At 33.6% G+C, this 27,889-nt stretch overlaps 4 protein-coding genes across 5 annotated transcripts; 3 read left to right on the plus strand and 1 right to left on the minus strand.

The window, feature by feature from the left end:
- Window positions 1-7,413: 7,413 nt before the first annotated feature.
- LOC139843853 (histone-lysine N-methyltransferase, H3 lysine-9 specific SUVH6-like) lies at window positions 7,414-10,987 on the plus strand. 2 transcript variants are annotated; one of them, XM_071834015.1, is made up of 2 exons: window positions 7,414-7,549; window positions 7,929-10,987. In XM_071834015.1, the coding sequence occupies exon 2, from the start codon at window positions 7,931-7,933 to the stop codon at window positions 10,754-10,756; it is 2,826 nt and encodes a 941-aa protein (XP_071690116.1). In that variant the 5' UTR covers window positions 7,414-7,549; window positions 7,929-7,930; the 3' UTR covers window positions 10,757-10,987. The 2 variants fall into 2 exon arrangements, with proteins under 2 accessions (XP_071690116.1, XP_071690117.1); XM_071834016.1 differs by having other exon boundaries at window positions 7,456-7,549; window positions 7,921-10,987.
- Window positions 10,988-13,241: 2,254 nt separating this feature from the next.
- LOC139840711 (uncharacterized) lies at window positions 13,242-14,613 on the plus strand. Its single transcript, XM_071830960.1, has 3 exons — window positions 13,242-13,275; window positions 13,577-14,561; window positions 14,608-14,613. Exons 2-3 carry the CDS (start codon window positions 13,587-13,589, stop codon window positions 14,611-14,613), a joined length of 981 nt encoding a protein of 326 aa, XP_071687061.1. The 5' UTR covers window positions 13,242-13,275; window positions 13,577-13,586.
- LOC139843854 (histone-lysine N-methyltransferase, H3 lysine-9 specific SUVH6-like) lies at window positions 14,500-16,631 on the plus strand. Its single transcript, XM_071834017.1, has one exon. It carries the CDS (start codon window positions 14,613-14,615, stop codon window positions 16,359-16,361), a length of 1,749 nt encoding a protein of 582 aa, XP_071690118.1. The 5' UTR covers window positions 14,500-14,612; the 3' UTR covers window positions 16,362-16,631.
- A 3,916-nt stretch (window positions 16,632-20,547) lies between these two features.
- LOC139840041 (ATP-dependent Clp protease proteolytic subunit-related protein 4, chloroplastic-like) lies at window positions 20,548-23,913 on the minus strand. The gene is made up of 7 exons (XM_071830264.1): window positions 23,641-23,913; window positions 22,275-22,478; window positions 21,744-21,799; window positions 21,432-21,558; window positions 21,285-21,362; window positions 21,087-21,200; window positions 20,548-20,856 (listed from the first exon to the last, which is right to left on the minus strand). The coding sequence occupies exons 1-7, from the start codon at window positions 23,899-23,901 to the stop codon at window positions 20,785-20,787; spliced, it is 912 nt and encodes a 303-aa protein (XP_071686365.1). The 5' UTR covers window positions 23,902-23,913; the 3' UTR covers window positions 20,548-20,784.
- Window positions 23,914-27,889: the final 3,976 nt, after the last annotated feature.

Here is a 27,889-nt window from a genome sequence, read left to right on the forward strand (position 1 = left end):
TGAGACTAGTGAATTCAGAAACTCGAAACGATATATATATAACGATTATCGTTATAACAACGTCTTACTAAATACATATGTATCATATTAAGATATTAATATACAATGTTTAACATGATAAAATGATAATTAAATATATCCTTAAGTGAGTAACAATAAACTACATATGTAAAAACAAGACTACTAACTTAAGAGTTTCGAAACGAGTTATATATAACGATTATCGTTGTAACAACATTTTAATATATATATATATATATATATATATATATATATATATATATATATATATATATCGTATTAAGATATATTCATACACCATGTTATCATGATAATATGATAATTTAATATCTCACTAAATATAATAAACAATGGATTAACTACATTAAATAAGATCGTTATCTTAAAGGTTTCAAAAACAACACTTGCATGTAACGACTAACGATGACTTAACGACTCAGTTAAAATGTATATACATGTAGTGTATTAAGATGTATTAATACACTTTTGGAATACTTCAAGACACATATCAAAACACTCATACTTATCAAAGTTGGTCACAATTACACTCTCATTCGTTTTCATCAACAATTCTACTCGTATGCACCCGTATTCGTACTCGTACAATACACAGCTTCTAGATGTATTTACTATTGGTATATACACTCCAATGATCAGCTCTTAGCAGCCCTTGTGAGTCACCAACACATGTAGGAACTATCATTTGGCAACTATCATGACTTATGAGCAAGGAAACAAAACAAGAACTCCTTTTAACCCCACTCACCATTCTCACTCACCACCCACTCCATTTCACTTTCAATTCTCTTTCTAATTCTCTCTAAATATACACACTCTCAAGAACGAATTTTCCAATAAACTAATCATCATCTTCATCAAAAATTACTTCAAGTATCAAGCTATAATCATCATAGGAAGAACACTTTAAGAACACTTCGAAAATCCTTTCAAGTTTGCTAGTTTACTTTCAATCTTGCAAATCCATTTCAAGTGATCACCCAACCTCAAGAAACCTTTGTTATTTATAGTAGGTTATCTTTCTAAATCAAGGTAATATTCATATTCAAGCTTTGATTCAATTTCTATAACTATAACTATCTTAATTCGAGTAGTAATCTTACTTGAACTTGTTTTTCGTGTCATGATTCTACTTCAAGAACTTCCAAGCCATCAAAGATCCTTTGAAGCTCAAGTTATTTTTTCATCATTTCCAGTAGGTTTACCTACTTTACTTGAGGTAGTAATGATGTTCATAACATCATTCAATTTATATATATATATATATATATATATATATATATATATATATATATATATAACTATCTTATTCGAAGATTTGAACATGTAATCACTAGAACATAGTTTAGTTAATTCTAAACTTATTCGCAAACAAAGTTAATCCTTCTAACTTGACTTTTAAAATCAACTAAACACATGTTCTATATCTATATGATATGCTAACTTAATGATTTAAAACCTGGAAACACGAAAAACACCGTAAAACCGGACATACGCCGCCGTAGTAACACCGCGGGCTGTTTTGGGTTAGATAATTAAAAACTATGATAAACTTTGATTTAAAAGTTGTTCTTCTGGGAAAATGATTTTTCTTATGAACATGAAACTATATCCAAAAATCATGGTTAAACTCAAAGTGGAAGTATGTTTTTCAAAATGGTCATCAAGATGTCGTTCTTTCGACTAAAATGACTACCTTTACACAAATGACTTGTAACCTATATTTCCGACTAAAAACTTATACTTTTTATGTTTAGATTCATAAACTTAATTTCAATATGAAATCATAGCAACTTGAATCACTCAAAACGAATTTAAAACGAAGAAATTATGGGTAAAACAAGATTGGATAATTTTGCTTGTTGTAGCTACGTGAAATTTGTAACAAATCTATACAAATCATAACTTAATCAACTTATATTATATTATACATGTATTATAACATATATTATGTAATCTTGGGATACCATAGATAGGTATACAATGTTTTGATATATCATATCGACCCATCTATATATATTATTTGGAACAACCATAGACACTCTATATGCAGTAATGTTTGAGTTAGCTATACAGGGTTGAGGTTGATTCCAAAATAATATATATACTTTGAGTTGTGATCGAGTCTGAGACTTGTAGACACTGGGTCATGGATTGATTCGAGATAATATATATATTGATTTATTTCTATACATCTAACTGTGGACAACTAGTTGTAGGTTACTAACGAGGACTGCTGACTTAATAAACTTAAATCGTTAAAACGTAATAAAAATGTTGTGAATGTATTTCGATCATACTTTGATATATATGTACATATTTGTTATAGGTTCGTGAATCGACCCGTGGCCAAGTCTTATTTACCGACGAAGAAAAAATCTGTGAAAGTGAGTTATAGTCCCACTTTTAAAATCTAATAGAATACATGCAGTTTTATAAATGTTTTACGAAATAGACATAAGTAATTGAAACTACATTCTATGGGTGAATGATCGAAGCCGAATATGCCCCTTTTTTCTTGGTAGCCTAAGAATTAGTAAACCGATCCACTAATTGACGCGAATCCTAAAGATAGATTTATTGGGCCTAACAAACCCCATCCATGGTTGCGGTTGCTTTAGTACTTCGATGTTGTTTCATCATGTCCGATGGATGTCCCGGAATGATAGGGGATATTCTTATATGCATCTTGTTAATGTCGGTTACCAGGTGTTCAATCCATATGAATGATTTTTATGCATGCATGTTATTTACAAGAAATGGAAATATGAAATCTTGTGGTCTATTATTACGAATTGATAAATATATAGGTTAAACTTATAACTCACCAACATTCTTGTTGACGTTTAAAGCATGTTTATTCTCAGGTGATTATTAAGAGCTTCCGCTGCTGCATGCTAATTTATTGACAAGAGTTGGAGTCAGCATGCTTGTATAATATTGTTTAAAAACTGCATTCGAAGATTTAAATTGATGCGTAATATTATTGTAAACCATTATGTAATAATCGTGTGAAAACGCTATATTTTAGATTATTATTATTTGATAATCGTCGTAATATTTTTAAACCTTTATCGATAAAATAAAGGTTATGGTTTGTTTAAAAATCGAATGCAGTGTTTGAAAAACGTCTCATATAGAGGTCAAAACCTCGCAACGAAATCAATTAATATGGAACGTTTATAATCGATATGAACGGGACATTTCATCTTCATATTTGAAAGCAGTGATTTATACCATAAAAATCTATATCAATATCCAATTAAAGTTGATTTAACATTTTATTGGTGTCAGTTATCTTTTTCGTTTTTTTTAATTTTAAAATAAGATAGTTTTATTAACTAAATGAAAAAAATACATATGATGCCTCTACGCCGAGCCCGCTCGATGGGCTTGTACAATTAACAAATAGTATGTACTCCGTAGGTTATACCCTTGTAATCCTTGACACTATCTCTAAGTCAATCCCAGTTATGTCTTGTGTGACTTGTAATCGAGACGAAGGATCTGGGATTAATAAGCTATTGATGGCAAATTAGTGATGCCTTCTTTAACCTTTTAGATATCCAATTGAAATTTTGTAGTTTTAATTAGATATCAGAAAGGCTCAAAAGGCATCGCTACTTTGTCACTAATGACTCATTAATCCCGAATCATTCGTCTCGATCACAAGTCTCGGAACTGGGCCAGTGCATTCGAAATTTTGTTTTCCATGATAAACTTAATGAAAATATAGCATCTTTTTTCTCTTAAAATATGATCACCTAACCGATCCTTTTAACCTATTTTCTCAGCCCAAGATCCGATTAAGGAGCCCAAAGTCGAACTCATTTAATTGGATTCGTATTCGCATCCGAGTATCCGATAGATTATTACATTTCCACTTGATAAAAATGACTTAATTAAGTAGACATTTTTTTTGACAAAAATAACGTGAATTCATATAGAAACGAACACGTTTTCCAAAAGAAAACATCCCCAACCAAAAGATACAACGAGTGATTGAAAAGGCTCGAACCTAGAGAACGAGAGCAATCTATAACTATCTAACACCATGCCTCTGCTATGCCAAATGAAACCGTGAAATGAACTAACAACGCACTAACTAAGATGATCCTAAACACTTACATAACGCTACCAAACCGCATATAGTCAAAACCAAAAACAAACCAATTAAGTACTTGAAACCGACTTTTTCATTTTACCGGTGACAGTCTCTCAGTCGATTTCCCCCGCTCGATTAACGAACGTGAATGTTAAAACACTTGAGGAATCGTCTCCAACCAATATTGCGATGAAGGCGCGATGTTACAACGATACTCGAGGTCTTGAAAAACCCCTGTCTACATCGGCTTGCGCCCCAGATCCAAAGCACTCGGTTACATGCCCGCACACGCCGAACTACCCGCATCATCCCCGCTAAGGTCATCTTAGAACAAATTTTAAATTGCATCCCCGTACTCAACATCATTGACGTTATCATATAAATTAAGGGATCACGATACGATCTTCTCCTTCATCTCTTTTCTAAGTAAACCCTTGACATCAATCTCTTCTTGTGGTAATTTGAATTTTTCATTTAGTTTATACCAAGCTTTACAAAACCATTCACACGACGAGTCAGTACAATCGCAATACCTCTGACCTTTTCGACCAAATTTCACTAGTTTAAATCTAACATCAACTTCACTACGATAGCTAAGCTGGCTTTGGCATGAGGTAATTTTTGTGATGTTTGTTTGCCTTCTTCGTCCACAGGTGATTGTTGTTTTATGCAGCATAACAACCTTGACCATGTTAACCAAACCTTGAGGAATCATGGTTTTTGATGCTACTCGTAATGTTGATATCGATTTGGCTAGTGCGAAAGTTCATAAACAATCATCTTCTGTTTAGTTTGGCACTTTGTTTGATAACCCTCCCGTTATAAACCTTGTACCCGAGGCAGTGTCCGTAAGTAGAAGTGTTCATGTTCCTAGCGTCAGAGTCTTAGACCAGACTAATTGGTTGATGTCCTGTTGGAATCAGATTTCTCACAGTCGGGTTCTTATGAGATCGAAACCATTTTTTAAAGACGTGCTAATTGGTAACCTTCGATTTCTGTACCGGTTACGGATTGAGAAAACATTATGCTAAGCTGATTCTTCATCTTTGCCGGATTTGGAGGCTTCAAGTTTGGTTTGAGTCCGATTCTAGGGCTTCGGTTAGTGTTAGTTTGTTGCCCCGAGTTCGCTTGATTCCGAGGTTGGGACTTTGACTAATGGCGGTAACTCGGTTGACTTTGGGACCATCGCTTCTAAAATTGACAAATCTTTAGGTAATATACCCGTCCTAGAAAACATATGTGGAGCTAATCCCACCTCGGTTTCTTTATTTGACAAGTTTGACGAAATGAGGACTAACATGGCGGTAGAGACGGTTGGTGACACGAAGGTCAATTGCGATAGCGGGTCAAAGAAGCAGATTAAAGTTAAGAATACTAGAAGAAAATACTGGTTCAAGGAGCCGACAGAGAGAAGTTTTCCGAGTTCATCAAAGACATTTGAAGTTTACATCTTTTGAAGTTTTCCGAGTTCGGGTCCAACAATACCGATATCCTTCACATCTTTTTTCTTTTAATTCAACTTATCCCTTTTGTCCTAAAAATTAAGTAGACATCTAACTTTATACTCCTATGTTCCAAATTAATAGTCATGTTTTGACTTTTTAAAATCTATATTTCATAACTTTAACTCTAAATAACTTTTCTTTTAAATAACTTTTCTTATGTTATATAATATATGATATGATGGAAGTTATACAAAATGAAAGCATATATAAAACTTAATTTATCCATATAAATTTCATTAAATATTATATAACACAAAAAAGTTATTCAAAGTCAATGTTAAGAAATAAAGACTTTGAAAAATCAAAATATGACTATTAATTTAGAACGGACAGAGTATAAAATAGTGGTAACTATGTAAGCGTATTTAATTTGAACCATTAGATGATTATTTTAAATTATAGTTTCACATTAATTTGAGTGATAATGTTATAATTATGTCTTTCATATTTTTTAAACATTGACTTAGATTTAAACCAATAATTTAGATTTTAATTAATTAATAATTAATTAAATTCAATTCTTGACTATTGATTAGAATTTCAACCACTTAGGTATTTGTCTCCCTTCTAATTAGTTATATATATATATATATATATATATATATATATATATATATATATATATATATATATATATATATATATATATATATATATAATCCTAATCATTTATTAATTATTTGATTATTTTTAAGTATTAATAACTTATTAATTAATAATAAATTTATTATTAATTATTAATATTAATGTGTGACGTCATAGATTATAACTACGTACGTACAATATACATAAAATTAACGTTTTTATTATTATGACTAAATATAGCAAAATACAGAGTAAACAAAATAAAATACGAGTAACGTATTTTTCTGGTTTTTTTCGAAGATAAAAATATAGAGTTTTTTTTCTAAATATAGTCTTCTAGACTATGCTTTAAGTTTTAAGACATGCAACATATATTTGTACTTTATTAATAACTAACTCAAATAGTCAACTCTTAACTTTAATGTACCAATTTTGATACATAACTTATTATTTTTTTTAAAAATAACTCACATGGCTATCGTTACGTGACTCAAAAATATATTAGAACACCAACAAATTACAAAAAAAAAAAAAAAAAAAAAAAAAAAAAAAAAAAAAAACTGGATTACCAATATAACTAATAAACAAAATTTGTCTTATTTGTTATAAATAGTACTATTCAATTTTTTACTTTTTACAAACCTAACCCCTAACTTCCATTAAAATACAAATCGAATCTCATACTTACTTTATACCTATATTATAAATTATTATTTATCTCATCACTAACATCAAAAACACCCACCACGCCCGCTACTGTGCTACTTTTTTTTTTCTCCAACGATAAAAGAAGCAACTTTCTTAAAAGGAAGGATAGTGATATATACACAACCAATTTTTACAAATACACAACCAAACATGTTTTACAGTGTTGTACTGTACAACACTGTAAAGCATGTTTGGTTGTGTATTTGTAAAAATTGGTTGTGTATATATCATCACCCTAAAAACAACCCTTCAATGCTACCAAAAGATGTCGAAAAACATTTTTTTTTTACAAAATAGATCAATTAACTTTAACGCTAAAAGAAGCAACTATCACAAAAGGAACAAACCTTCAATGTTAGATGTCGAAAAATTTTTTTTTTACAAAATAGATTCACAAAATGAAACTTTTTTTTAACTCGCATTCAACGGAGCACAGGTGCGAAGCTACTGCTCCACGTTTGTCCTGAAATGCAAATATGTTACTGGTGCACCGTTTACATACTTCTCCGCGTGCCAAAAAAGCAACGATGAACGGAATTTTGAATCAGATCATCAATTAGTACCATATTTCTTCTTATAACCTCTGGATTATTATAATTTATTTAAGGTAATTTGTTTTCTATTTTAGCTATTTGTTTTTATATTCTACGTGTATGAATTCGTTAATTTTCACCTCCAATGATCTAATTACATCGTAAATTCATATCTAATTCGTTTAATTTGTTGTATGTTGAGCTTGTAGATTACGTACTAATTTGTTATAATTTCTGCAAATCGGTATGCAGTTTTCCTTCATTAGCCCTAGAAATTTGGGTTTTTGATCAATGATCATATACATAGATAACTGCGTATATATATTTGTTGATGTTATGTTTGATTATTGTTAGCCCTAGAAATTAGGGTTTTTGATCAATGATGATCATATACATAGGTAATTGCGTATATATATTTGTTGATGTTATGTTTGATTATTGTTAGCTGCTCAGGAATGGTGATTGGTTCAACTGTGAATGGTAATTGCTCCTTGACTGCTACTTCTGTTGCTCATCGTAAATGGAAGCCCCGTAAAGTTTCGGCGGTTAGGCAATTCCCCCCAGGTTGTGGTCCGATTGATTATTCTGTTAATACGGTTCCTGAAGTAGTTGAAGCGTCATCTCAAAAGCTTCCTGAACTAGTTGAAGCATCATCTCAAAAGGTTCCTGAAGTAGTTGAAACATCATCTCAAAAGGTTCATGAAGTAGTTGAAGCATCTCAAAAGGTTCATGAAGTAGTTGAAGGATCTCAAAATGGAGCTACGGATGCTGGGACAGATAATGGTGGTGGCCCACTGAATGCAGTGGTTCAAGTGGATAATGGTAAGTTGTTGTCAGCCAATAATGGTGATGATGTGAAAAAAGCTACAATAAAGAAGTTTCCAAGAAGAAAAGTTTCTGCAGTTCGACATTTCCCCCCTTTTTGTGGCTTAAATGCACCTGAACCTACAGAAGAAGAACGTATAAGAATTAATGGAAAGAGAAAATGTGAAAAAACAGAGGATGAGAATGGTGAAAGTGATGTGAGATTGATTGAATATACTGTTAATGATTCAGGCAATGAGTCAGCAAAGCAAAAGGTTGAGGTTGAAGATGGGAAAATTGAGAAGGTTGAACAAAGAACGAAGGTGCATAATATAGGTCAAGCGTGTCAAGCACTTGTAGTCTATGCACGTGACAATAAAATGAAAAGAAAATGTTCAGATGATGATGATTCAGAAGATGATAAGTTTAAAGATACTATGAAGAAGGATGTCGATAACAGAGTGGGGTATGAGAAAAGTATTATAAAGAGAAAACATGTAGGGTCCAAGGGAAAAGGGAGTCAAGATTTGAAGATGACAAAACAAAGAAATGAAGAAAAGGGTGTTTTAGGACAATCGAGCTCAACTAAGAAGGTTGCTTATGCTGGTAATTATGAGATGGTTGTTAGAGATGAAGAAGAAGATGATGAGTTTGTTGTAGATAGTGAAGAACGAGAACGAAAGAATCAAGAAAAGGTTGTTGTTCGGGAAAAATTGAAGTCCAATGTGCATGTAAAACGGGTCTTAATGACAGCAAAAAAGTCTGTAAAAAGAAAACTAAATAATCAAGAAAAGGTTGTTCGGGAGAAATTGAAGTCCAATGTGAATGTTCCATATACTGGTTCACTTGAAATGGTTGTGAGGGATGAAGATGATTCAGTTTTAGATACTGAAGGGCATGAGGACTTAACTAATTCATACCGTAAGCAAGATTTAGATGTATCGTTACCTCCGTTTGGTCCAAAAAGTTCTAACGACGCACGAAATAAAGTTAGAGAAGTTCTTAGGCTATTTCAAGCTTTTTGCAGAAAGATTTTGCAGGTTGAAGAAGCAAAAAACAATGAAATGACATCAGCAGCATCAGTAAAGCGAGTTGATCTTGCTGCAAAAGCAGAAATCGATAAACGAGGTAAAGGGCTTAAACTAGGTAAAAAAACGTATGGACCCGTACCCGGTGTTGAAGTTGGAGACGAGTTTCAGTATCGTGTTGAGCTTGCTTTAGTTGGTATTCATCGTTTATTTCAGGGTGGTATAGATTATGTTAAACAGGGTAAAGATATAATTGCAGTTAGTGTTGTTGCTTCAGGTGGTTATGATAACGAAACCGATAAACCAGATTGTTTAACTTACTCGGGTTCAGGTGGGGTCGCAAAAGATAAAAGCTTTGTTAACCAAACCCTAGAAAGAGGAAATTTAGCTTTGAAAAATAGTATGGATTTAAGGATTCCTGTACGGGTTATTCGTGGGTATAAATTATCTTCTGATTCAAAATCGAAGACAGTTACAACGTATATATACGATGGGTTATACACAGTGGACGACATGTGTCAGGTGCCAGGCCCACACGGCAACTTAGTGTTTAAGTTTCAGTTGAAGAGAATTCCGGGTCAACCCGAGCTTGCGTTTCGTGAAGTAAAATCAAAGAAATTTAAGACACGAGTTGGCGTTTGTGAAATTGACATATCGAATGGGAAAGAAGTGTTTCCCATATCTGCTATCAACACAATCGACGATGAAAAACCGCCCGTGTTTACTTACATTACGAAAATTATTTATCCCGAGGGGTACCGGCGGGTTCATCCGAAAGGTTGCGATTGTGTCGGTCGATGTTCTAACAAGAAATGCGCGTGTGCGTTCAAAAACGAGGGCAAGATACCTTACAATTGTAACGGTGCAATAGTTGAACCAAAGCCGCTCATTCACGAATGTGGGCCCACGTGTAGATGTTCCCCTAACTGTTACAATCGGGTCACGCAACACGGTATGAAAATTCATCTTGAAATTTTTAAAACTGAAACACGTGGGTGGGGGGTTAGGTCATTAAGTTCAATATCTTCCGGAACGTTTATATGTGAGTATATAGGCGAGCTTCTAGAAGATACAGAAGCTGAGAAACGAATGGGTAACGATGAGTACTTATTTGATATTGGGCAAAACTATACTGACTGTTCTATTACACCCGACCCGAAATATACAGATTCGGGTGGGTTTACTATTGATGCTGGGAATTATGGTAATGTGGGTAGGTTTATCAACCATAGTTGTACACCGAATCTTTACGCGCAGAATGTAGTTTATGATCAGGAGGATAATCGAATGCCACATATTATGTTTTTTGCTGCTGAAAATATTCCACCTTTGCAAGAGTTGACGTATCATTACAATTATACGGTGGATGAGATTCATGATTCAGATGGTAATATAAAGGTTAAAAATTGTTACTGTGGATCTTCAGAATGTAGAGGCAGATTATATTAGGTGTGTGCAGACTGCAAACTATATATGGTTCATTATTTTACTGGGAATAAAGGTCAAGAATAACTATACTATAGTTATAGTATTATAGAAGTTGAATTTAGAGTATAAAATGTGAACTTAAAGAACAGCCTAGCTGTGGGTTAGGCGTTTTCCCTTTTTGCTGTTATGTTCTTTGTGTTCATCCTTAATTAGAGAATGTGTAAGTGAAAGGTTTTTGATATTATACATATATCTGATGTACAAAAGTTATAGACAAAAGTTATGAATAGTAACTAGGCGTATTTTTGACTTTTCACTTTTAAAAAAAAAATATTTTTAACTAAATTTCATTTAACCAACAAAGTACCTCACACTTTTTTCAAAAATTCAAATCGACCCTCAAACAGGGGGTAAAGTGTCAAATAACCATTTTCATAAAAAATCTTAAATAAACTCCACTCAAATATACAACGGATCATATCTTCTCGCTCGCAACAATTTAAGTTTTTCCGACACTATCGTTAAACTCGAAATAATTTTAGGAACACAATGTCACTAATTATACGCAAAACAGACGTTTTTTAAAAAACGCTAAATATTCGGGGTACTTTTCATACACGTTGATTTTTCGTTAAATTTTTAAAAGTCGACAATTCCATAGCGAAACGCGGAGATGCACGTATATTGTTCATTTAAATTAACATTTAAATCTTTCACGGGTTATACATTTTAGTTCGACTCGAGTTGTCCTTCAACAACATCATCGTCAGCCACGAAATAATTTTACAAACTAAACGCAATAAAATACATTGAAAATCGAACCCCCGGCCCGAAGCGAGGGTTCGAAAACTAGTTGAATCTAATAACAAGTAAAGGTTAAGCTGTGCTACATTTTTATGAAATGTTGATAATATGCAACCTTGATTGATGATACACACACCCCGAATGATGACTAAATTACGGGGTTAAAATATCCAATCGACTTGGGTTTAACTAGCATAGGACGGTTTCGCTGGTTCTTTCATCTTTCGATGAAAGTGGCAAGTTTTCTAGTTCGATGGAAGTGCAAAGTTCTATAGTATTCGTTTTTTCCGGGAAAAAGGAGGAATAAAAAAAGGCTAGCAGAGGACGGGTATGTTGGACCTAATTGGTTATATCATATATCATATGTTAAATAAATGAGTATGGTTAGAAGTTTGATTAATAATTAATTAGGTTTTGCTATATGTTAGTTTTTTGTGTTAGTACTTGGTATTAATTAAATAACTAACAGTCAGGTGGAATAGGTGATGAATGAACGTAGGGATGGTCAAACGATTGTTTAGGTGTGAAATTTCTAATCTCTGAATGACCTATGATGTTGAATGGTTCATTATTTAGTGTTGAACCATCTCTTAACCTTTAAGCACCTAAATTTTTCGTAATATCTTCCTCAAATAAAATCTTGAACGCTTAACATACAAGTATAATGAATTTTTTATTCGTGTTAACACGTTAATAAGGTAAATTTACTCCATTCGTATCGTTCATTTAAAATGCTTATCAAACAAATTATTTTCATTCAGAACTAAGTTTATTCAAAGACTCCGAATCATTAAAATTATGAACTATTCACTGCTAAATCATTCATGTTTATTAGAGTGTAGTGATTTTTTTATTCTTTTTGTCTAACCTCTGTATCTTCTTTTTGTACATTAAAATTACACTAAAATTGAGGGGCATGTGATCCAACACGGTAATGCGAATTCTTGAATACTTGCAACCATTTTAATGCAGTTAAAAACTTATATAAAGATTATTACGAAAACAATATACGGTATATATAGCTATAAACAACTAAAGCTCTTTAAGTAGATATGTAGAACCAAGTACATGATGCAAAAAGAAATGTTTGTGGTTCAGTTCGAAACAGTTTTTCTATAGTACCAAACCCGAATAAAAAGTTTACCTTTTTAAGATTACGAACAAACTCAACATCATACCACTTGGCCAGAATAGTACGGAGTACTTGATAAGAATTAAACCAAACCACACCAAACTTTTTTATTTTACAGATTTCCAAGTATTTGTATTTAATACTACATAATTTCGAAGCAATAGATATATAGAACCAAGTACATGACGCATGTAGATACAGATACATACGTATGTATTCTGAATCCAAATACATACTTTGATTTAATTCTATTAGAATTGTATGTCTGATGACTTAGTTTTCCGGTAGCCGATCTAACATTTCGACTGTCATTCAAAGTAGTTGTGCTCTCCTCAAGTCAGAAAGGACTCCTCTATCTTCGCTCCCCCTCTCATTATAAATAACCTCACACACACACACACACACACACACACATACCATATAAGGATTAGACAGAGGTAGCTATTTCAGTTCATGAGTAAATGGGTCAATTTGGATCTATAAATTATCAGTAAAAAGAGTTGAATGGGTTAAAAAAAATCCCCAAAAAAAACAGTTGCTTTGACCCAAACCCTCCTTTGTCACCTAGGACTGAAGTACTTTGGATTCGTTATTGTAATTTAAGGTAATTTGTTTTCGATTTTAGCTATATGTTTTTAGTTTCATTTCTCAATCATCGGGTACCATTTTAATTCGTTACTACTTTTCCACCTCTGGTGCTCTAATTACATCGTAAATTCATATCTAATTCGTTTAATTTGTTGTATCGTGAGCTTGTTGATTACTTTTAATTTGTTATAATTTCTGCAAATCGGTATGCAGTTTTCCTTCAGTAGCCCTAGAAATTAGGGTTTTTGATCATTGATCATATACATAGGTAACTGCGTATATATATATTTGTTGATGTTATGTTCGATTATTGTTAGTTGCTCAGGAATGGTGATTGGTTCAACTGTGAATGGTAATTGCTCCTTGACTGCTACTTCTGTTGCTCATCGTAAATGGAAGCCCCGTAAAGTTTCGGCGGTTAGGCAATTTCCGCCAGGTTGCGGTCCGATCGATTATTCTGTTAATACGGTTCCTGAATTAGTTGAAGCATCATCTCAAAAGGGTCCTGAAGTAGTTGAATCATCTCATAAGGTTCATGAAGTAGTTGAAGCATCTCATAAGGTTCATGAAGTAGTTGAAGCATCTGAAAATGGAGCTACTGATGCTGGGGCAGATAATGGTGGTGGCCCACTGAATGCATTGGTTCAAGTGGATAATGGTAAGTTGTTGTCAGACATTAATGAGGTGGATAAGGGTGGTGATGATGTGAAAAAAGCTACAATAAAGAAGTTTCCGAGAAGAAAAGTGTCTGCAGTTCGACATTTTCCCCCCTTTTGTGGCTTAAATGCACCTGAACCTACAGAAGAAGAACGTGTAATAATTAATGGAAAGAGAAAATGTGAAAAAACAGAGGATAAGAATGGTGCAAGTGATGTGAGATTGATTGAATCTACTGTTAATGATTCAGGCAATGAGTCTTTGGCAAAGCAAAAGGTTGAGGTTGAAGATGGGAAAATTGAGAAGGTTGAACAAAGAACGAAAGTGCATAATATAGGTCAAGCGTGTCAAGCACTTGTGGTCTATGCACGTGACAATAAAATGAAAAGAAAATGTTCAGATGATGAAGATTCGGAAGATGATAAGTTTAGAGATACTATGAAGAAGGATGTCAAGAATATCGTCGATAACAGAGTGGGGTATGAGAAAAGTATTATAAAGAGAAAACTTATAGGGTCCAAGGGAAAAGGGAGTCAAGATTTGAAGATGACAAAACAAAGAAATGAAGAACGAGAACGAGAAGAAGATGATGATAATGAGTTTGTTGTGGATAGTGAAGAACGAGAACGAAAGAATCAAGAAAAGGTTGTTGTTCGGGAGAAATTGAAGTCCACTGTGCATGTAAAACGAGTCTTAATGACAGCAAAAAAGTCTGTAAAAAGAAAACTAAATAATCAAGAAAAGGTTGTTCGGGAGAAATTGAAGTCCAATGTGAATGTTCCATATACTGGTTCACTTGAAATGGTTGTGAGGGATGAAGATGATTCAGTTTTAGATACTGAAGGGCAAGAGGACTTAACTAATTCAGACCGTAAGCGAGATTTAGATGTATCGTTACCTCCGTTTGGTCCGAAAAGTTCTTCCGATGCACGAAATAAAGTTAGAGAAGTTCTCAGGCTATTTCAAGCTTTTTGCAGAAAGATTTTGCAGGTTGAAGAGGCAAAAAACAATGAAATGACATCAGCAACAGCACCAGCAAAGCGAGTTGATCTTGCTGCAAAAGCAGAAATCGATAAACGAGGTAAAGGGCTTAAACTAGGTAAAAAAACGTTTGGACCCGTACCTGGAGTTGAAGTTGGAGACGAGTTTCAGTACCGTGTTGAACTTGCTTTAGTTGGTATTCATCGGTTATTTCAAGGCGGTATTGATTATGTCAAACAGGGTAAAGATATAATTGCAGTTAGTGTTGTTGCTTCAGGTGGTTATGATAATGAAACCGATAAACCAGATTGTTTAACTTACTCGGGTTCAGGTGGGGTCGCAAAAGATAAAAGCTTTGTTAACCAAACCCTAGAAAGAGGAAATTTAGCTTTGAAAAATAGTATGGATTTAAAGATTCCTGTACGGGTTATTCGTGGATATAAAGCATCTTCTGATTCAAAATCAAAAACAGGTACAACGTATATATACGATGGGTTGTATACAGTTGACGAAATGTGTCAGGTCCCGGGCCCACGTGGCACATTAGTGTTTAAATTTGAGTTGATGAGAATTTCGGGCCAACCTGAGCTTGCGTTTCGTGAAGTCAAATCAAAGAAATTTAAAACACGAGTTGGCGTTTGTGAAATTGACATATCTAATGGAAAAGAAGTTTTTCCCATATCTGCAATCAACACAATCGATGATGAAAAACCGCCCGTGTTTACTTACATTACAAAAATCATGTATCCCGAGGGGTATCGAACAGTTACACCAAAAGGGTGCGATTGTACGGGTCGATGTTCTAGCAAAAAATGTGCGTGTGCGTTCAAGAACGGTGGCGAAATACCTTACACTCATAACGGTGCATTAGTTGAAACAAAGCCACTCCAACTCGTGTACGAATGTGGGCCCAATTGTAGATGTGGTCCCACCTGTTACATTCGGGTCACGCAACATGGTATGAAAATTCATCTTGAATTGTTTAAAACTGAAACACGAGGGTGGGGGGTTAGGTCTTTGAGTTCAATATCTTCCGGAACGTTTATATGTGAGTATATAGGAAAGCTTCTAGAAGATTCCGACGATATCGAAGATGAGAAACGAATGGGTAACGATGAGTACTTATATGATATCGGGGAAAACTATACCGACTGTTCTATTACTCCTGACCGAAAAGACACAGATTCGGGTCGGTTTACTATTGATGCTGCGAAGTATGGTAATTTGGGTAGGTTTATCAACCATAGTTGTTCACCGAATCTTCACGCTCAGAATGTAGTTTATGATGAGGAGGATAAAAGAATGCCACATATTATGTTTTTTGCTGCTGAAAATATTCCACCTTTACAAGAGTTAACGTATAATTACCATTATAAGGTGGGTACTGTTCGTGATGCTGATGGTAATATAAAGGTTAAGAATTGTTACTGTGGTTCTTCAGAATGTAGAGGCAGATTATATTAAGTATGTGCAGACTGCAAACTATACATGGTTCATTATTTTATTGGGAATAAAGGTCAAGAATTAGTGTTTTTGTTCATCAGAAGGTATGTGCAGACCATATAGTTACAGTATTATACAAGTTGAATTTGGATTATAAAATGTGAACTTAAAGAACTGCCTAGCTGTGGGTTAGGCTTTTTCCCTTTTTGGCGTTATGTTCTTTGTGTTCATTTTTAATTAGAGAATGTATAAGTGAAGGTTTTTGATATTGAAATTTAATAACAGTTAAAGGTTGGCTGTGTTACATTTTTATGAAACGTTGATAATATGCAACCTTGATTGATGCTCACACCCCGCATGATGACTAAATTAGGGGGTTAAAATATGCAACCGAATTGGATTTAGCTAGCAGAGGACGGTTTCGTTGGTTCTTTCATCTTTCAATGAAAGTGCCGAGCTTTATAGTTCGATGAAAGTGCCAAGTTCTATAGTATTCGTTTTTTTCGCCAAAAGGGTAATGCGAATTCTTGAATACTTGCAACCATTTTAATGCAGTTAAAAACTTATATAAAGATATTTACGAAAACAATATATAGCTATAAACAATAAAGCTCTTTGAGTAGATATGTAGAACTAAGTACATGACGCAAAAAAAAAAAAAAAAAAAAAAAAAAAAAAAAAAAAAAAAAGTGTTTGTGGTTCAGTTCAAAACAGTTTTTCTATAGTACCAAACCAGAATAAAAAGGTTTACCTTTTTTAAGATTACGAACCAACTCAACATCATACCACTTGGCCAGAATAGTACGTTAAAACTGAAATAAAAAGTTTACCTTTTTGATGGTACGATACAATTTCCAGTTAACAATCTTATGTATTACGGAGGTGATAAGAATTAAAACAAGCAACACTAAACTTTTTTTATTTTACAGGTTTCCAAGTATTTGTATTTAATTATTTTTACATAATTTTGAAGCAATAGATATGTAAAACCAAAGTACATGACGCATGTAGACGCAGATACATACACATGTATTCTGAATCCAAACTTTCAGTTAATTTTATTAAACTTGTATGTATCAAACTTTCAGTTAATTGTATTAGAATTGTATGTCTGATGACTTATTTTTCCGGTAGCCAATCTAACACTTCACCAACAAACAGTGCGATGTTAGCGTTTGCACACAATATGCTAAAAGTATGATATACACAAGTATAATTCAAACATAATTAGCAAATGCACAGCTGATGCATGATCATGTCGAAAACATGATTGCAGCCCAAAGATTATCGGGAAACCCCCAAATTATAATTAGCAAGTAAGTCTGGCAAACGGGGCGGCTTGGGTCGTAACCCAAATGAATTTGGGTCATACGGGTACGGTCGAACGGGTTGAACAGGTCGGGTCCAAACGGTTTGGGTCGGGATGAGACCCATTTTTTCTTAGAAAAATATTTCTTAAAAAATAGTTAATTTTTTAAAAAAAAAATTCATCTTTTTATTTTTTCTCAGTTTAATTTTTAAGTTTACTTTTAAAAAATAAATAACTTTTACTTTTTTTTTCTTTTTTTTTTTTTAACTTCTAAATTATCTAAGTTTTTTTCTTTATTCATTATTTTTGTTTATTTAAAATTATAATTTTTTCTTATAATGAGTTGAAAATGAGTTTCAACGGATGATGGATCTTCTAACATATTGAAGGATTAAAGATGAGTCCATATTGGACCCATTCCCTTTACTTTTTCGAGACCCAATGTACCCAAATGGTTGACCCAATGAACCCAATTTTTGGTTTATGAGTCTTGATCCCCAGGTATATTAGCAAACATAATATTAAGTGGCAATTCATAATCGTGTGGTTAAATTAACAAAAAGTTTTTGAATTGACAATAAATGCATTCCCTTTTACATACATGCCACATTTAACAAAAAGCAACATTTTTTTGTTGTCTGAGATCACTCTTTAGATGTCGAATACAACCACAACCACTGCCATCATATATCACAAATACTACGGCAAATCGACAATGAAAAAGCAAGAATTGTTTTGACTACTACCATTCGACGTCATTCAAAGTAGTTGTGCTCTCCTCATATCAGAAAGGACTCCTCTATCTTCGCTCCCCCTTTCATTATAAATAACCTACAAACCATATAAGTAACACACACCATATATCAGGATCAGACAAAGGTAGCAATTTCAGTTCATGAGTAAATGGGTCAATTTGGATCTATAAACTATCAGTAAAGAGTTGAACGTGTAAAAAATTCCTAAAAAAACCAGTTGCTTTGACCCAAACCCTCTTTTGCCACCTAAATCTAGGGTAGTGGTGAACAAGATGCGCCTAAAACACTAAAATTTCTTATAGTACCTTATCGATAATTCCGTATTCAATAACAAGTAAAGGTTAAGTATGATGTGTTACATTTTTACGAAACGTTGATAATATGTAAACTTGATTGATACACACACCCCGCATGATGACTATATTACAGATTTACGGGGTTAAAATATGCAATCGACTTGGGTTTAGCTAGCAGAGGATGGTTTCTCTGGTTCTTTCATCGAAAGATGAAAGTGCCAAGTTCTATAGTATTCGTTTTTTTTGAAAAAAAAGGCTAGTAGAGGATGGGTACGTTGGGACTAATTGGTTATATATCATGTGTTAAATAAATGAGTATGGTTAGAAATTTGGATTAATAATTAATTAGTTTTTGTTACTCCCTCTATTCCATATTAATAGTCAACAGATAAAAAACATATGGTTTATTTTTCACTATCTGTTTGTCTTATATGCAAAAGTTAAGAGCATAAAAGAAATCTACTTTATTATTTTTTCATTATATATATATGAAAGTGGACAATTAATTTAAGATGACCTAAAAAGAAATATTGGACTATCAAGATGAGACGAAGTGAGTATATGTTAGTTTATCTAATAAATATATAATAATCATGTTGAATACGTGATGAGTGAAACGATTGTTTAGGTGTAAAATTAGTAAGTCTTAACCACTTGGGCATAGTCCAAGTGGCCACCGAGTTCCCGATGAAACTAGAGACCTAGGTTCAATTATTAGTAACGCTTAAAATTGAATTAATTGAGCTCTTGACTAGAGGTGACGTCAATGTGCGCATCCACTCGGTTACGGGTCTCGTCGCTCGGGAATTCTTCACTCAGGGGGTTTACTCGCTAGTGGGATCCAATTTGGTTGTTGCTAGGGAGGTTTGCCCTGCGAACTCAAAAAATTAGTAAGTCTTGTGTTGACAGAGTGTAGTGGAGATTTTTTTTTTTTTTTCCCTTCACCTCCATATTTTCTCTGTACATTAAAATTACATATTAATGAAGAGGCCTGTGATCAAACACGGTAATCCGAATTCTTGAATACTTGAAACCATTTTAATGCAGTTAAAAACTAATATAAAGATACGAAACAAATATATAGCTATATAAACAACTAAAGCTCTTTTAAGTAGATATGTAGAACCAAGTACATGATGCAAAAAAAGTATTTGTGGTTCAGTTCGAACCAGTTTTTCTATAGTACCAAACCTGAACAAAAAGTTTACCTTTTTAAGATTACGAACCAACTCAACATCATACCACTTGGCCAGAATAGTACGTTAAACTGAAATAAAAAGTTTGCCTTTTTCTATGGTACGATACAATTTCCAGTTATAAATCTAATGTATTACGGATTTACGGAGTACTTGACAAGAATTAAACCAAACAACACTACCCTTTTTTTCTACAGGTTTCCAAGTATTTGTATTTAATTATTTTTACATAAATTTGAAGCAATGGATGTGCAGAACCAAGTACATGACGCATGTAGATACGAATACATACATATGTATTCTCCAAACTTTCAGTTAATTTTATTAAAATTGTATGTATCAAACTTGCAGTAAATTCTATTAGAATTATATGTATGATGACTTATTTTTCCGGTAGCCGATCAACACTTCTTCAACAAACAGTGCCACGTTAGCGGTTACACACAATATGCTAAAAGTATGATCTACACAAGTTGTATATTCAAACATAAACATCGGATCATCGATACATTTCCAAACACTTATTCCTTGGATATAATGAATGAAATTTCCGGAACAAATGCACAGCTGATGCATCATGTGGTTGAATTAACACGATTGCATCCCAAAGATTATCAGGAAACCCCCAAAATATAATTAGCAAGCATAATATCAAGTGGCAATTCATAATCGTGTCGTTAAATTAACAAAAGCATACTTTAAAAATGCATTCCCTTTTACAATAATACTATGCTGCATTTAACAAAATGCACATATCTATCAGCAACATTTTTTGTGGTCTGTTGAATACAACCACAACCACTGCCGTCATATATCACAAATACTACGGCAAATCGACAGTGAAAAAGCAAGAATTGTTTTGACAATTTGACTACCATTCGACGTCATTCAAAGTAGTTGTGCTCTCCTCAAGTCAGAAATGACTCCTCTATCTTCGCTCCCCCTCTCATTGTAAATAACCTACAAATCATACAAGTAACACACACCATATATCAGGATCAGACAGAGGTAGCAATTTCAGTTCATGAGTAAATGGGTGAATTTGGATCTATAAATTATCAGTAAAGAGTTGAACAGGCAAAAAAATCCTAAAAAAACAAGTTGTTTTGACCCAAACCCTCTTTTGTCACCTATATTTTAGGGTAGTGGTGAACAAGATGCTCCTCAAATACCAAAATTTCTGATAGTACCTTATCGATGATTCCGTATTCAACAGCCTCACTAGGACTGAAGTACTTTGGACGCCTTATATCTTCTTCAATTTGCTCGGTTGTTTTGCCTATTTCTTTAGCATAGAGTTTCACCTTCAATGATAAACAGAAAAGAAACTATTTAGGCAATTGGTTGATCACATCAGATTTATGTTTAGCATATTCTGACATAAATACCAGTTCAGTCTTCACATTCTTTATTTCTTTTCTCATAATCTCAACATCTGATGCTTGACCTTGAAATCTTGCAATTGGCTACAAAACAATCAAGTGTAACAGTATTAAATTTGAGAAAAATAATTTAAGCATACGTGCAATAATTACCTGCTTCATCATGATCGTTGACGAGGGCAGTGCAGACCGATTTCCTTTCGACCCAGCAGCCAATAGCAAAGCAGCCTCTCCCCATGCATTGCCAACACATAGCGTAAAAATCGGTGGCTTCACATATCTATAAAATAACATAAAAACTATTCTTAGTCACATTTTCATTGAATAGCATTTTGTTAGTTGTGGAGTAACAACCAGGTAGAGCTGTTAACACAATTAATGATGTAATAAACAGCATCTGTAATGATGATTTATGAATGAAATAGTAATACTGATGAGACTATGAGAGGCATAAAAAACTGCTACCTCATAACGTCATAAATTGCAAAAGCCTCTGTTTCGTAGCCCAGCTTTTCACCACCCTGGAAGATATGAAAGCGTATGATTGATTGAACATTCGTACTTTAATCATTACAACATCAACAACAATATTCATAGTTTATTGACTTATTCATTCTTTGATGTAATTAGATTAATAAAGTATGTTTAAAGCGGTATCATAAAACATAAGAACAAAATAGGTCTACAATGAAAATCCATTTGCCATATATCTAAGTTAAACAACTTTCATGATTTCCCTATTCAACAAAATTTCAATTCAAAGCTAACTCTTATTCCATTCATATAATCATCATAAATAACAGCAACATTGTGTTGCATACGGTCCACAAAGTCCTTTACTTAATAAGGACTACTATAAAAAACTGAACAATAATCAAAGAATGTCACCAAAACTATGTGTTTAGTTAACACCCTAAGATTTATGTTAGGGTAGAGGGAATAGTATTTCAAACAGTAACAAGTATATTTCAGCATGTATGATAAGAAAGTCAATACCTTGGTGGTTCCAGTAGAGTTTATGTAAAGGTATATCGGCTTTTTGTCATCCTCATATTGTAGGTAAAGAAATTCGGCCAGTATTAGTTCGGTCACCGAAGGGACCAGGGACATACCCAAATATACAATTCGATTCTTGTACAAATACGATGCCAAATCTGGAGGTGGTTGCTCCCATGCACTTCCCCTTGAAAAAGGAATCACCTGTCAACACATAAGTACAACAAATAATTACACAAATGTCTAAATAACCACCGAACTATATTTAGTTTTACCTTGCTCGTCAAAAGAATGTACAAAAAGAAAATTCTTCTTGTCAATTAGGTTGTTATAAAATAACAATGTTGGAGCTTAACGGATAATTTCAATCAGCTTTGCAACTACTAGGTCTTCTGCACGAAACTAAAAGAAGGTGCTTCTTCCATTGCTTATAATCATAAGCCTACATATCTAAACCTTTTAAGACTACATGCGCGCGCACACACACACAGACACACACACACACAAAAGAAAAAGAAAAAAAAATCAGAAATTCAAAAAGCCCCTTAAGCACATCACATGAGGGTGTGTTTGTTTACCTCTTAATTGAATGGTTCGGCGTTGAATGTTGAACCATTCAACATTCAGCGCGTTTATTTCTGACCTTTGAACGATATATGATGCTGAATGGTTCAGCATTCAGTGCTGAACCATTCAGATTTGAAACGGTCTCTTAACCATTAAGCACCTAAACTTTCTGAAATTTCCCCCTCAAATTATATCCAGAACTATTAACATACAGGAAATTGATTATTTTATTCATGTAACACGTTAATAAGGTAATTGTACCCAATTTATATCGGTTCATTCAAAATGATTATCAAACAACTTATTTTCATTCAAAACCAAGTTTATTCAGAGACTTTGAATCATTCAGATTATGAATCATTCAGATTATGAATCATTCAACGCTAAATCATTCAATTTTATCAAACGCAAGTCTAGGGATTCATATACATGTATAATCACGCCAACACATTTTGTGCCTGTTCTCCAATGCAAATACGCAATCTACTTTTTAACAAGTAAATTATTTTATTTTATTTTATTTTATTTTTTTAACGAAATCTAAAGACACATAAATACATAATAACCACTTTGCCACCTATGAATAGAACCAGTAATGGCTAATGAGAAATGCAAAATTGAAAGAGGCAAACACAATTTTTTATCATCTGTTGATTAATTACATTCAGTCAGTGGCATATTAACAGACAAAACCTCAAACGCTGATGTATAATCATAATCATTTAATCATTTATAATAAATTGAAAACCTAAATTTATAGAAAAAAATAAAATTGAAAGAAAGTGGAGAATAATAATACCATAGTAACACCGAGACGTTTTCCATGAGAGTTGGAATACGGATTGAGTGATGCTGGTCGGATCTTATGACCGGATAAATCGCTTGTAACACCGGTTCCGACGTACGGAGAGATAAAATTGGTGGATAAGGAACGTTTAATTGATGATGAGGATGATGACGTGGTTAAGGTTCGGTTGTTGTATTTTGAATTGGTTATTGGTGATGAAAGTATGCGTGAAGAAGTTGGGAAAAAGTGAGAAGCCATTGTCGCCACTTCCATTTTGCTGCTGCTAGCTCGTGTTTTGGATATATGGACAACAAAAGTGGAGGTGGTTTGGTAATTTGACCCGACCCAGATGCTAACGGGTCGGATTACAAGCTAACGGGAAAAAATGGATATTGAATACGGAGTAATAAAAAGTGTGTTTTTATTCAAGCCCAACTAAGGGGATGTTTATTTTTAAAAATGTTTTTATTAGAAGATCTACGAACTACAATACATTTGTAGAGAAAATATATATATAGACTGAATATTAAAGACGGTTTGTTTTGTGTATGCACTAATGAGAAACATATTTTTAAATCTATAGATTTACAGACAAAATAAGATGTTATTTTATCTTATGTCTTTAAAAAGATAAACAATATGCAGTAAAAATATTCGCGAACGCGCAGACATAAAGATGTAATAAGGTTTGTACAATGAAAAACAAACTTACACCTAAAATCTTAGACTGTTGTCAACAGTGTCTTTACGAGTTTTAGATTGTGAGCTTTGAGCATGGTTTAGTGGTTGTAGTCGTGATTGGCTATTTTTTCTTATTTATTATATATGGGCATTGCGAGATGTGGATTTTAATTTTAGGTTAGGCTTGGTGCACGAGGAGCTTCATTATGTAATTAACGTGTAAACGTTTTTTTTTTTTTTTTTTTTTTTTTTTTTTTTTTTTTTTTTGCAATTCAATTGTATGCAGATCTAGCTCGGTGTTATTGGATTGTATTGGTTCAAGTAGGAAGACAGTATATGTTAATTCAAGTAGATTTTAGAATTTATTCAAATAGATCGTGCAAATATGCATCAACTGTAATTCTCTAAATCAACATATATATTTAAATATTACATTATGTTTCCGCAAAATAAAAATAGGGATATTAGTCAAAATGCCCCCAAAAACCCAAAATGTTTAACGACATGCCTCTACATTTTCATAATTTTCCAAAACTTCTTCTGACCAAGCACGGTGTGCGATGGTCAGTGCGTGGTGCCTTGGACATTGTGTCGTTTTACCAGCTACCCCGCAACTCTCATCACGCAAAGTGCAACATACACAGTGCGTGTTAGTCCGTTTGTGGTCCATGTTGCACCAGATAAGATCAGATTTTCTAGGATAAGTTTTTTTTGTTTTTCCAGATTTTGTGATATAACGTTATAACTACTTAAATAAAATGGTCCGTGATCAGTTAGTTTCACCATTCAAATGAGAAGATATTTATTTTAAACGTGTATTTTAATACAAGGCAAATCATGCGGGTCAAATGTTGTCATTTTGTTAATCTCGATAAACACACTTTTTATGCTGAACGAGAGTTCCAAATGTTTGAAAATTTGCAGCTATGTTCTTTTATTACGAATAACTTTCACAGTTATCCGAATTGAAGATTTGCATAGGTCTGCTAGACTTAAGGCATCTTTGAAGTTTTCCAATGTGTATATATAATGCACAATCAATCTTGAAATGCGTTGTATTGTCACTATGCCTAAATCCCAAAAAACAAACGTAGAAGTATGACGTAGCCGGTGAAACGATTCAACGAGCAAGGCACCACGCGTAGACCAGCACGCACAGTGCGTGTTGCGTGGTCAGAGGGCATATTGACGATTTTGAAAATTTTAAGGGCCTAACTTTCAAGACATTAAGATAAGGAGCAATTTCTTTTTTTATTTTTCCAATTTCCCATAAAAATAAATAAATGTTGTACATGTAACGTGGCCTAAACTCATCAAAAAAGAGAGGTGATATTTACAAATGTATTTTTGATAAATACATCACTTTTTGATGTTATCTTCCTAACCTCGAATAAATTCTAACATGAAACTTGTGTATAACATCATTCAAGAGTATTTTAGTAAACTTATATGGATCTATATAAATTGAGTTTGTAAATATCACTTTCTAGTTGTAAATATCATTTTGACTTTTTTGCTCCGTTAGTTCCTGTATTATACCTCATATTACTAACAACGTCCCTTGAGTTTTTTTGCCTTTAGAATCGTTTGTTTTTCAAAATTGCAATCAGGATCCCTCCGTCAAACTTTCGTTAAATAAGACCATTAAATCTTGACATGTACACGAGGGTAAAATCGTTTTCTTTACTCATCTTCTTCATCTTAATCTAGAGCTTGCTCACTTGTTCTTCTCCAAAATTAAAAACCCAGATTTAAAAAAAAAAAAAAAAAAACTAAAAACTAAACCTAAATCAACACAAACCTAAAACCTGTGATATGAAATGTATAAGATCATTCATGATAGAATAAAGAGAAACTAATATTCCACTCACGATACAGAAAGTTCAAAAATAGCCTTGATTAGTAGCTAATCCAATAGAGAGAATCAATGAATATAGATTGAAATGTTACTGTTTCACAAAAAATTACATAAAATCTAAATTATATTGTTTTTAAAACTTTGTAATTTTGTTTAGGAAAGCTTTCTGGCGTCAAAAAAACAACCATAACTTCAATTTCATGCTCACTCATCTATTACTTACATTGCCATCGATCATGTATAAGAATCAAGTACTCCGATCCGTATCTCTAATTCGAGGTAAGGTTTAAATCCACCAAACATATGTTTGTTAAAATTGGGAAGAAATCACAACAAATTAATGTGTTTTCAATGAAAAAAAATCAGATAAGCAAACATGGATTCGAGGAGAATTAACTACTAATTATTAGCATAAAAATGTCACAAGGGAATACCGGCAGCGATGGCGCCAACAGCGAGGATTGTGGCAACGACAGCAGCGTGATACACCTCAAACTCTAATATGTACACAAAATCTTCCACTAAGCAATTATTGAACAAAGAAGGCGACTGTAGATCGATTAGGGAGGAAGAAAGAGTCGGTGATGGAAATTGGTTCGAAACAGACAATTCCAGATGCCCTCAGACAGATCCACTATCGCCTCTTGGCTTTGCTTTAATAGATTCTATTCGACTGGAAGGAACGTTATACGAATTTTTTAGATAAAATTCACATCTCGCACTTACAATACGTGACTGACACCGATGATTGGAGTAGACAAAACTTTTGCAATTATTTGGCCGAGGTGTGAGCAAGATTGAGGTTGAAACCATGGCAAATCATATTAATTGTAAAATTGGTGAACTCCCGTTCATCTATCTCGGTCTCCCTATCGGTCGCAACATGATAAAGTGGAAAATTGGAGTCCCGTAATCGACAAGTTTAACTCAAGACTCGCGGATTGGAAAGCAAAAACGATTTCATATGGTGGAAGTTTACCGCTTGTTAAGTCGGTCCTAAGTAGTCCACCACTATATTATTTCTTCCTCTTTCGTGCCCCGTTGAGTGTCATCAAAAAATTAGAGAGTATTAGGCGAGATTTTTTTGGGGTGGGTCGGGTGAGAGCAAAAAAATACTTGGGTTAAATGGGAAGATTCTCTTTTACCTTACGGTAAAGGAGGTCTTAACATCGGGTCTCTTCGGGGGAAAATTTAGCACTTTTGGGGAAATAGTTTTGGTGAGTTAAAACCGAACATAACTCGCTTTGGGTCTCTACTATTAAAAGTTTCACGGCACTAACGGACTACTCCCACCTTCGAGCTCTGGTAGCCCGCAAGGGAAGTGTGGTGTGTGGTTAAATATTTTACGTGCAAGTAGTAGCATAGAGAACTTGGGACTGAACTTTGCTAGATCGTTTGCAAGAGTTGTTGGTGACGGATCAAGTACAAAGTTTTAGGACGACACTTGGTTGCTTGATACTCCTCTAAACAAAAAGTTCAAGCGAATATATTATATCGAGTCAAATCAGGAGGTTTTTGTTCACGACAGAATCACTTGGTACGATGCTGCATATTCGACTTCTTGGTGTTGGAACAGGCTGATATCGGGACGTGCTCAATGTGAGTTAGACAACTTAATAACCTACTGAATTCATATGTTAAACATGACAAGATCTTGGATTCGTGGGCGTAGAAGTTATCTTCAAACAGTGTCTTTACAACAAAAAGCTTTATAAAAAATAA

The sequence above is a fragment of the Rutidosis leptorrhynchoides genome, chromosome 4, assembly GCF_046630445.1.
Source record: "Rutidosis leptorrhynchoides isolate AG116_Rl617_1_P2 chromosome 4, CSIRO_AGI_Rlap_v1, whole genome shotgun sequence".
Classification (NCBI taxonomy): Eukaryota; Viridiplantae; Streptophyta; class Magnoliopsida; order Asterales; family Asteraceae; genus Rutidosis; species Rutidosis leptorrhynchoides.